Source organism: Coffea arabica, chromosome 9c, assembly GCF_036785885.1.
Source record: "Coffea arabica cultivar ET-39 chromosome 9c, Coffea Arabica ET-39 HiFi, whole genome shotgun sequence".
NCBI lineage: Eukaryota > Viridiplantae > Streptophyta > Magnoliopsida > Gentianales > Rubiaceae > Coffea > Coffea arabica.
Genome location: NC_092326.1, coordinates 31,210,378 through 31,221,873, shown reverse-complemented (window position 1 = coordinate 31,221,873; position 11,496 = coordinate 31,210,378). Strand labels below are relative to the sequence as shown.

Genomic DNA, 11,496 nt, shown 5'->3' with positions numbered 1-11,496 from the left:
TAAAACAATGATTTTGTTTAATACATTCCTTATTATGTTTTGTATTTTAATAACTTCTTCTTTATCTGTTAAATGCTAGATATAACTGATAATGTCCTTAGAATACTTACTAATGTGATGGTGGCCACAAGTGTTGATGACTATGAGATATCAATCACATTTATAGTAATATTCTTAAATTTTCTTAGTCATAGTACTAATAAGATAGGACATCATTAGTATGGAATGACTAGTACACAATTAGTCTCTACTTAATGTAAATAGTGGTTGTTCTCATCAAATATGGTATATAGATACCTAGATTAATGTGTAGATGATTTGTAAAGTACAAATACATTGGAATGATCTGCTTAGAGATCCCATTAGGATATCTATCTAGTGCCAATGATTGTATCTCTTGTGGTAAGTTATGTAAATGATCCTACGACTTGAGATCACCGTAGTATCTTGAGTGTGAATTACTACATTTTGACTCTATTGCTTGTTACTCATTAAAAGTGACTTATAGAACAGAGATTGGGTATAGTGTGAAGCACGAAAAGGTAATGAGTGATTAAGATAGGATTCACCACTTCGATAGTAGGAATTGATATCCGGATAGCCACTAATAGGAAATTAATCCTAAAAGGTCGACTACATTAGGTCAATTGAAGAATATCTTCAAGTTAACCTAATCTAGAATTAATTCTGAAAACTAGTAAATTTAATTAATCATTAAGGAATTGGCACTTATTCCTTATTCCTTGACTAATTGGATATTGGTGGTGAAGGTACGTGGGTGGTCATGATGTGTTGCTAGACACCGCTCATGATTTATAATTATGAATTAATTAATTATTGTAATTAATGATAAAATAAAGTTGTTTATTTTATCTAATTCCTTTTGGAAATTATAAGTCATAATTATTGCCAACGTATTTGGAGCCTATTGGATCACATGCATTAGAGTTTTGATTTTTGATTAAAATTATGTATCCAAGTGAAGACTTGAAAATAAAGTATAAGATACTTTCGGGATTTAATTACAAAGAAAATAAATTCCAGACCTATTTGAGCAGATAGAAGAAAATAGTTATCTCCTATCTATCAGATAGCTGAAGGATAGAGTTCGTTATTGGATAAAAAACCTATCTCTTCCTTTTTCTTTTTTTCTACGAATCTTCTCTCTATTAGAACGATGAAAAACCTAAGACTCTTGATAAGGAAAAAATAGGGTTTTGGCATACATAGAGAGTGGAGAAAAAAAGGTATGTAAGACATACATAGAGAGAAAATATAGACAAGGAAAAGTGAAAAGAAAGGTTGGCAACTTTCATCACTTTCACACATATATCGTAGAGACGATCCAGATATTACTCTCGCATGGATTTCGGTAGAGGCAAGACATCTGGACTGCTCAAGAGGTTGCTCGTCTTCTCTAATTCGGCAGAGGAACGTCACGCGGATTAAGATAATTCATTTTTCTCTCTCTTCTTGAACCATACGCAAAATCTAGGGTGATCCTTGAGTGGGTTTTTGGGAAATTTTTTTAAATTTCCGCTGCCTTTCTGTCTCAAAAACCTAACAGTGGTATTAGAGCCATCCCTAGTATTTTTCGTATGACTTTGTGTTTTGTTGTTCATGGATTGATCTTGATTGTTGGATTTAAGAATATGCAATATTCTGGTTCAAATTTTTGGTGAGTTTTATGTCTTTTATTAACCTATAAAACCTGGAAAAAGTTTAAGGTTTTGATGGTTAAAGATTGCACAAAAATCTGCTGTTAGTTCTTTGATGCATTAGCCGAAAAATTCTTGAATGACTTGGCATGCTATGATCTGATTATAGCTTTATTATGGGTTTGATTTTATGGAGTTTTGCAGCTTCTTAGTAATCTTTAAAATCTGGAATAGTTGCAGGTTTCATCGGTTCATTATCTAATAAGAAATTGAAAGATTAATCATCACTTTGCTAGATACTTGCTATTCAAGCTGTCAAACGTGATAGTCAGTGTGAAGACTCACAAAATTTATCTATTTTAAACTCCTAACTAACTCATTTAATTATTTATTTGGCCAATTGCCCGAATATTATTTTCTAACCTTTTAGGACCTAATTATATGGATCTATAGTTTAGTTATATTTTTAAAGTGACTTGTTTCAAAATTTAATTTTTGGAAGCTCGTTAAGTGAAAATAGTGAATATTCGATTGGAGTCAATAATTGATTCGAGAATACAATAAGTTTGGAAAATTGGAGACTTGTACATTAGTCTTAAAATAGGTATTTTTATACTTAAGTATTCAAATATTAGTTAGTGATACGATCGTTATAAGAATTTCTTGAAAATTTCGCTTTATCGCGCAAAAATCGGAAGTGCGCGTTTTTACACGCGCGATTTACTTGAAGGACTTGAGACCATTATTTCTAGACCATTAAGAGTGAATAATAATAGTATAAATACAAGTGTATTAAAGGTTTAGTGCACTAGTGAAACAAACTCGAGAGGAATTGAGCACAGAGAATTGATTTTTGCTTAATTTTGGGCCACATATTTTAGCTTCTCTTGAAAGCTTCATTTTTTTTTATCAAACCTCTCTCTCTCATGCCCCATTCCAGCCGGCCACAAGGAAGAGAAAAACAACTCCAAGCTCTTCCATTTTCTTCTTCATTTCTTCATCAATCTTTCACTAAATCACACCAAAATTTAACCACACTTAACTAATCACTTGGAGATCACATCAAGCTAGGAAAGAGGGCTGCTTTCACGGTTTTTCTTGGGCTGAGGACCGAAATTTCTGCTTGGTTCATCAACTAAAGTAAGTGATGATCAATCTTGAAAATCTTGATTTATGGAAGTAGTAGTGCACTTATGAGTTCATGCATGCATGTGGGTAGCTTTATTTATGTTGGATTTTGGTGTGTGGACTCTATGAATTCCTACTATGGTTGGATGGATTGATTTGATGAACTATGGTGTTATTAATGTTGGTTTAGTACTTGTTATACTAGAAATGGGTGATGTTAAGAATGAAAACCCAAAGGAGGTCAAAAGGAGAATTTTTTCGATTTTGCCCCTGTGAATTTCGTGCACTTTAGTGCAAATTTTGAGATTCTAATGACTTGTTTCTGATGTATATGTGTAATATGGGTTGTGTACAAAGTTTCATCAAAAAATTTCTTGATTTGGTTGGCCAAATGATGTGTTTTCGGAAACCAGCAAAAACTGGAAATTTTCCCGTAACTGCTCTGGCAGTGTTTTTGTTTTGGCTATAACCTTTTGCTCCGATATCGAAATCGAATGTCATTTGTGGCACTGGAAACTAGACATTCCCAACTTTCCAACGGTAAATGCACATTCTAATTCTACCTGAGTATTCTATACCAATCGTTTAAACATGACTGCCCTGTTTCACGTCTACACTGGGAGCTCTGTTTTGAGCAGCGAATTAATGCTCAAATGTGAGCTAGTTGTGGATAGATTTTAAAAATGATTTCTTCTAAGAATTATAGCTTTATGATTTTAGTTTTCAATGCCACTAACCACACTCAATTCTGAGTTGAATTGAGTGATTTATGACCAGATTTCGAAACTGACTTTGTGGGAGAAAACCCTCATTTTGGACAGATTTGTAACCAATCTTGACTTGGGACTTACTATTTGAAATTTTTGGTGTAAACCACCTACCAAATGTATCTTGGACCTTACTAGGCCTAATTATCATAAATGAGACATGTTTTAGGCATTTTTATAGGCCAAAGGTTTGAGGAAAGGAAAACTAGAGGTGCAAGGCAGCTTTGCCTTGGAGATTTAGAAAATTTGATGGTTGTGTTAACCAACTCCCCGAATGCATTTCTCTATAAAATTGGGTAGAGGAATTGCCCTTATATGGTAGGATAATACTGCAAAATTTGGTGCCATTCCGAGTCCGTTTCGACGTTCAACCAATGTCCCAAAGTCAGCGAACGGTTGCATTTTTTAACAACTTTGAGCCACTATATCTTGGTGCTCAAAACTCCGATTCTTGTTCCACTTGTTTTGTTTTAAACCTTGATTCCAACTCTAATTGAGTTTCAAATATGAAAAACTAGTTCAAATTCTATGAATTTTGTCGAATTTCCAAAGTTGGCGAAAAATCAACCACAAAACTGTCTCGCAAGCCTAAAACAATAACTTTGAGCCAAAATTTGAATGTTTTCCATTTGCAATCATGGGAAAGTGTATTCTAAGAACTTTTAGTACTTCGGAAGAAGTTTCCAACGGTACCAATTTTTCAATTTTGGACTTGTAAAGAGTGAGATACGATTTTTCAAAAATCTTGTATCAAAATGGAAATTTTCAAAAATTAAGGAAATGGAGTTTTTTCGAATTCTCCTCTTTCCTTCGATATCACATGATCGTTTTATACTTGAATTTAGAGATAAAAATCAGATTTCTCTTGTGCTTTAAAATCCACCTTTGAGTCTCGATTTACGAGTAAATAGGGTTCATTTTCATGAGATTTTCTTAGATTATATTCTAGTACAATCTTCTTCGATAATTGGGGTTATACATGATAGCTATTATTAAATGCTGTGTTTTCAGACTCGGACCAGACCGGCCGGTCGAACCGGGAACCGGCCAGGTAGCCGGTCCGATCCTGAATAAAAACTCGGTGGATGATAAACCGGTAAAATCCGGTCAAAAACGGGGTCTGACCGGTGAACCGGTACAATGTATTAAACCCATTTTTTAATTTTTTGCCTAATTTTTTTTTTTTTAGCTTTAAGTCTTGACTCTGACCCATTCTCTTCCAATTCCATTTGATCGGTTAAATAAGGAAAAGAGAGGTAAAAAAAATCTGAAAAAATAGCAAACTCAACCAAAGTATCCAAACGATCTCTCTTTATTTCTCTTCCCGTTCCCGTCTGCCCTTTTCTTTTGTAACCCTACCTCCTGTAAAAGTCCGCCGCCGCCGCATCGCCGCCACCAACAGGGTTTGCACCTCCACCGAACTTCACCATCTCTGAATGCCTTGCTCCTCTGGTGTAATTTTCTGGATGGCATCTCTTCCTTCAACATCTGGAGTTAAAGTTATTTCGTATTTAAAGCTACTTGATCAGGTAGTTGAAATTTGTTGTCAGTGGTGGTCTGTATTGACATTTTTTATATTCTTTTGCTTTGTTGTTTGGCTGCATAACTTTGTTTTGAGGAATAATGAGGCTTGGACGCTCTTTGCTTCTTCAATTTAATTAGTAATAATGCTGACACTTGTTCAAATACTGAAGGGGAAAAACAAATTATATAGCTCTGTTTTCTTTTCTCATGTCTACTGAATGGTGATAGTTTTTTTTTAATAAACTTAACTCACAAAAGAATAAGTGAATTGCGCAATCAAGTTCAACTCTGACCTTTGCTTCATCAGTTCCCACTTCATTGTAAAGCAAGATTCTCTATATCAAGCTCTTATTTTCAGTTTAGAGTACAGAAATTGTGATACATAATAAGTTGACAATTTATACTTGGTGTCTTATGGAGAATTGAAATGGGTGAAACTGTGAAAGTTTAAAGAAATTAAATATTAGAGACTGTCAAAATCTTACACTAATTTTTGTTGCTATTGATCTGGGCATTAGTTAGTCAAAATGATAGTAATCAAGAAAAGTTCCACACAACCAAATGATGGGGCAGACATGACATAATAGCTGGTGTACTAACAAATTCAGGGAACGAAGCAAAATCTAAGGAAAAATTGAGTTGAAAAGTTGGAAACAGATGGCAAGTCCAAGTCTTTAAGTTGCTGGTTATTGATTATAAAACTCCAAAATAAGATCACGCATTTGGAAGGAATAGATTTAGAGGTGCTTTTTTTTTTCTTCTTTTTATTTGACAAGACCTTTGGACCCCTCATTAACTAAATGTGAGCTGAATGGTATATTAAATGTGGGAAAGAGAATGCATGCATTCTTGCTATTATGCTTGCCCAATTATGGGCTTGTTGCGTGCATGCATTCTCTTTCCAATTAGTGCTACTTAATAGTGCATGCATTATGTACTTAATAGATCAATTAATTCAATTAGTGCATGTATGCATTCTCTTTCCAATTCCAATCAATGCTGTATTATTAACCATATTAACGATTTGGTTACTCTAATTCTCCCAATGGACAATGACTTTTGGATTGAGGTTTTTTTAATTTACTTAATATTTTCTCCAATTCTTTCTAATACAGGATAATGGAACGTACTGATTCACAATCCACACCAACAAATGAGTCAGCATCAAAGTCAAGTTCCAAAAATTGTAGGCAAAAAACTGATATAGCTTGGAGATATGTTATAGAAGGACAAGATTCAGAAGGCAGAAGAATTTTAATATGTCATTGGTGCAATAATACTTTTAGAGGAGGAGGTATTAATCGAATGAAACATCATTTAGCAAAAGTCAAGGGTAATGTTGCTCCATGCAAAAATGTGCCGGATGATGTTCGTTTGTTGATGGAAGATTCATTGAACGAAAATTTTCAAAAAGCCAAAGAGAAAAAAGGGATATTTGAAATTGGAAATCCATTTGGCCGAAGTGTAGCGGTATTTGAGGATGATGATATTCAAGAAATTCCTCATAAAAACAAGAAGACAACTCAAACTAAAGTGGGTGAGAATAAGGGAAAAAGAAAGGCACAACATGGCATTGAATCTTATATGACAGGTAAATCTCTTGATCATTCTCAACCGAGCATCAAGTCTTGTATGCAAAGTAAAGAGAGATGGCATGATACAGACATGGCTATAGCTTTGGGGTTTTATGATGCATGTATTCCAATGAATGCTTGTAATTCTCCTTATTATCAACAAGCAATTGGAAAAATAGCAAGTATGGGTCATGGTTATCAAGGACCTAGCTATCATGCTTTAAGAGTAAATTTGTTGAAAGATACAAAGAAACAAGTTGAATTAATTGTTGAGAATTTGCGTAGTAAATGGGCTGAATTTGGTTGCACAATTATGGGTGACGGTTGGAAGGATAATAGGCAAAGAAACTTGATCAATTTTCTGGTCTATTGTCCTAGTGGGATCTCATTTATCAAATCTGTTGATGCTTCAGATTTTGAGTCTAATGCTGAATATTTGTGTAATCTGTTTTCAGAAATTGTTGAGATTGTTGGACCCAGTAATGTTGTTCACATGGTCACAGATAATGCAAGTAATTATAAAGCTGCTGGCCGCTTACTTTCTGAAAAATATCCTACAATTAGTTGGTCTCCTTGTGCAGCACATTGTTTGAAGTTAATTATGAAAGATATTGGAGAAATGACTCATGTGAAAGATGTAATTACTCTTGCTTCAAGAGTCACTGTGTATGTTCATAATCGAAAGTGGATTCTTAGTTGGTTGAGAAAAAGGCCTGGTTGGAGAGAGATTGTTCGTCCTGCCGAAACTCGATTTGGTACTAATTTTATTGCTTTGAAAAATCTTCATGATTTGAAACAACATTTAGAGGCTTTAGTGACTTCTAGTGCATACAAGAGAGAGTTGAAAAATGAAAAAGGTAAAGAAGTCAAACAAATTGCTCTTGATGGCAAGTTTTGGAATAATTGTTCGATTATTGTGAGAATTATGGGCCCAATTATGCGCTTGTTGCGTATTTGTGATTCTGATGAAAAACCTTCATTGGGTTATGTATATGAAGGCATGTGGAGAGTTGTTAGTGGCATTAAAGAGTTGTTTAAGAACAAAAAAAAGTTCTATGGCCCATACATTGATATAATAGATAGAAGATGGGATAATATGTTGAAAAAAGATCTTCATGCGGCTGCTTTTTGGTTGAATCCGGCCTTCCAATATGATAGAGACAGCCCTTGTCATATGCCTAAGATTTTGAAAAGTGTTTTAGAAGTCATGCAAAAGTTGAAAATGGATTGACTTCAATACATGATGGATGAAATATCAATGTTTAGGTCAAAGAACCAAAGTTTTGGATTTCAATTTGCCCAAAATACTTACAAGACTGCCCGTCCAGGTATGCCTACTTTTAATTTTACATTTATTACATTAATTAATAAGAATTACTTTTGTTGTTTTTCTTTAAAAAAAAGTACTAATTGTGTTTTACTAATATAGATGAGTGGTGGAGATCGTTTGGTAATGATGCTCCACATTTACAAAAGTTGGCAATTAAACTCTTGAGTCAAACTTCTTCTTCTTCGGGATGTGAACGCAATTGGAGTGTATTTGAACGCATCCATACCAAAAAGAGAAATAGACTTGAACATCAAAGGTTGAATGATCTTGTTTATATTCATTATAATTTGCGTTTGAAGAATAGGTATGAAATTACTATTACGCATGCTTACTTTCTTTTGTAATTATTATTTTTTAAAAATTTCTTACTTCTAATTTTTCATCTTTTTTTCATTGTAGGCTTTCATATAAAAAGAGGTCTTATGATCCGGTGGATTATGAAACTATTGATAAAGTTGAATTTTGGATAGTTGATGAGGAACAAGAAGGAGAGCTTGATTATGATGAGTTAGAAGAAATGATCGAAGAAGAATTTCCCAAAACTGGTGAAGATGGACCCTCTCAATCACGTAAGATTATATTTGCTAACTTTATCTAAGTTTCTTTTTAGTTCTTGTCTATTTTTGAATATTTTTATTTATGAGTATTTAAATGATTTTTAGGTAAGAAAGACACAAATATTGTGCAACTTGATGATGAGGATGATCTTGATGATATCGATTTGGAAAGTTATGAAATTGGAGATAAGGATGATGAAGATGAAGATGAAGAATGGCTTAGATAATTCTTTACTTTAGAAATTAAACATGTTGCTTTATTTGAGTTGATATTTATTAAGGATTGAACATGAATTTGTTGTCTTATTTGGATTGCTATTTGTTAAGGATTAAACATGTATGGGATTTCTATTTTATAAATTTTGTGCGTTTGGATGAATTTAGTGAATTGTTTGGTGAATTGGATATAAATTTGGATGATTGGTTTTTTGGGTTATATTTTGTAAACTTGATTTGTAGGGAAATATATATATATATATATATGTATATATGACGTATTTATGACGTCATTCGGTTCGACCCCCTATCGACTCCGGTCGAACCCATTGACCCCTGACCCCTGAGTTCGGCCGAGTCGACTCCCGGTCCGAGTCTGAAAACATAGATTAAATGCTCAAACACTCAAGAGAACCTTCAAGAGGATCTCACGAGAGACACCTAAACTATCGGTTGAACTTGCAACTTGAATCACTCGGTGAGTGTCAAGTGTGTGACAATGTGTTAATTGCTTTTGATAAATGAAAATTTTGCAAGTGCCGAGTCGAGTGTGTACTTTATCGCACTCATTCTCATTTAATTGAATTGCACTTAAATTTCGTGACATGAAGTGCTTGAATTATTTATGGTGACTTGTTAAGTGAATTTAAGTGAAATGTTTAAGTGCTTGTTTATCCTATGGTCACATAAGTCGTTTGGAGTAAATCTCCTCGACTCTTACATGTTAAGTGGGGGACGCCTAACTCTCTCATTAGTTAACCTTGGACTCGAGCCGACATGGGCTTGGTCGGGTTCCTTGGCGAACCATGAGATCATATAAACTTGATCTATTGAGAGGTTTTGCTTGGCATACTCATGGAGTATCGCCTTATAAAAGTATTGCGGGTCCGGTGTGGTATATAAGGTGAAAGGGGATCGTGTAAGTGAAGCTTCTACAGACTAAACCTACCCGATTGACGGAGTGTCAACTCGTGGAGGTTCGTGATCGTGCAAGTGGAACATAGCTCTTGAGAATTTCTATATTCTTGAATTGTTTCTGTTTATTTTTCTAACTTGAATTGTCATTTATTGAAATATTATTACTCGACTTGAAAAATTGGGATTGTTACTTGAACAACGTGCCTGTATGTGTATTTTTGGCCTCACGAGCGTTTTTGCTCACCCCGTAGATTTGTTTTTCTTAACAGGGATGGATGAAGTGGAATTTGATGGAACTCTCTTTTGATGTACCCTTGTATTAGGTTTCAAATGTATTTGGCTAGACTCTTGGCCGTTGCATATTTTGGAATTGAATATATCTTTTGAAAATCCTGATGTAAGGATTGGATAACTTATGTATCGTGATCTTGTGGTGTAAGGTTGGAAAAGTTATAGAAGTTTTCTGCACTTTATTACTTTGCCTTATCACTTTAGATACTATTGTATTAAACTTGAATGGAAATTGTACCGAGTCCTGGAGAGAGTTGGGCAGGCGTTCCGCGGATACCCTTTGGTTCACCTTAGGGAGAAGTGAGGGCGTCACAGTTGGTATCAGAGCACTAGGTTAGAGATCTATATGGGAGACATACTAGATACTCTACCCTTAAGACCTGAAATCAGACAATTTAGTCATACCTCAAGTGATACTTGGGCAAGTTAGTGACTAAGTTAGGCATGCCGTAAGAGATATCCGTGCGAGTTAGTGATTAAGTTTCTAACCCGAAAAGTGTAATTATTTTGCAGGGATGGAAAATGAAAATGGGACTTCGGCAGTTAATGGGAATGGCAATGCTAATGGTCACGTAGAGTCTCTTAGGCCTATTTACTACCGAGCTATTAGTGGAGGAGCTCGAGTGCGCTACTCATCCTATGATAAGTATCCTCGGTGTTCATGTAGGGTGACATTTGCCTACCAGAACTACCTAGTGCTAGCTCTGGACGACGAGCGTCGTCAGTTGGTAAATGTCAATTTAGACTTACAGGCGGAGGTGGACGAGTTTAGAAAGATGGTAGGTACTCAGGGTGAGAGAATCGCTGAACTCGAGGAGGTTACAGAAGGCGAGGTACCTATAGCTGCAGTTGTTCATAAGGACCTCAAGACTTACTAGATTAGGAGAGAAGATCCGTGATCGGGTGTTCGGGATCCTGGTTGATGCCACTGAGATGATAGAGGGGGTGTCGGATATTGTCCAGAGGGCTAGCCCTGATCAGGAGGAGGATATGGAGGAGGATCCTGAGGAGGATATTCCGCCTGGTAGTCCTACTGTGGACTAAGTCTAGACTAGTTGACCCTTTTGATTGGTTTAGTTAGTATTAGTAGGGGGGATGATAAGTGTTGAGACCATTGTATTTTGCATGACTGTGTGGCCTACTTTTGAGACACTTGCTTTTACTTTAGTCTTCTGCGACTAAAAGTGTTCTTGTGACACTTGTATGTTATATTTTGTGATCTCCCCATGACTTGATAATTGTATGAATTTGAAGTGTTAATGAATGTAAATTATTATTATTTCTAGTGCTTTCTTGATTGGTTCTTATTTTCGACTCTCTTTTGTAGCACACCTAGGATAATGGATGGACGAAGGAGTGGTCGAGACCGTAGGCGAGGGACTAGACAGGCCCAACCTTATGGTGATGACCAGGAATCGGCGACTGGACCAACCCAGGGACAGGAAAATAGTGAGGGTAATCAAGTGACTACTGCCATTAATAGGATGACTGATATCCTAGAACGCTTAATTGAAAGGCAAGGTCCTGCACCAC

At 35.4% G+C, this 11,496-nt stretch overlaps 1 protein-coding gene across 7 annotated transcripts; it reads left to right on the top strand.

Moving 5' to 3' along the window:
* The first annotated feature begins 4,793 nt into the window (after positions 1-4,793).
* Positions 4,794-8,917, top strand: LOC113708280 (uncharacterized). Of its 7 annotated transcripts, none has more exons than XR_011820874.1 (6): positions 4,794-5,082; positions 6,193-6,668; positions 7,107-7,979; positions 8,081-8,285; positions 8,381-8,550; positions 8,644-8,917. XR_011820874.1 is itself a non-coding variant. In XM_072064301.1 (5 exons), the coding sequence occupies exons 2-5, from the start codon at positions 7,892-7,894 to the stop codon at positions 8,763-8,765; spliced, it is 537 nt and encodes a 178-aa protein (XP_071920402.1). In that variant the 5' UTR covers positions 4,813-5,082; positions 6,193-7,891; the 3' UTR covers positions 8,766-8,917. The 7 variants fall into 7 exon arrangements, 2 of the variants coding, with proteins under 2 accessions (XP_071920402.1, XP_071920401.1); XR_011820875.1 differs by having other exon boundaries at positions 4,802-5,082; positions 7,918-7,979; XR_011820872.1 differs by having other exon boundaries at positions 6,193-7,979; positions 8,081-8,237.
* The last annotated feature ends 2,579 nt before the right edge of the window (positions 8,918-11,496 follow it).

Coding starts and splice junctions, on each gene's coding strand:
- LOC113708280 (XM_072064300.1), top strand. CDS start 7,892: ATGATGGATGAAATATCAATGTTTAGGTCAAAGAACCAAAGTTTTGGA. Junction 7,980..8,080: donor TTACAAGACTGCCCGTCCAG/GTATGCCTACTT, acceptor TTACTAATATAG/ATGAGTGGTGGAGATCGTTT. Junction 8,286..8,380: donor AATTTGCGTTTGAAGAATAG/GTATGAAATTAC, acceptor TTTTCATTGTAG/GCTTTCATATAAAAAGAGGT.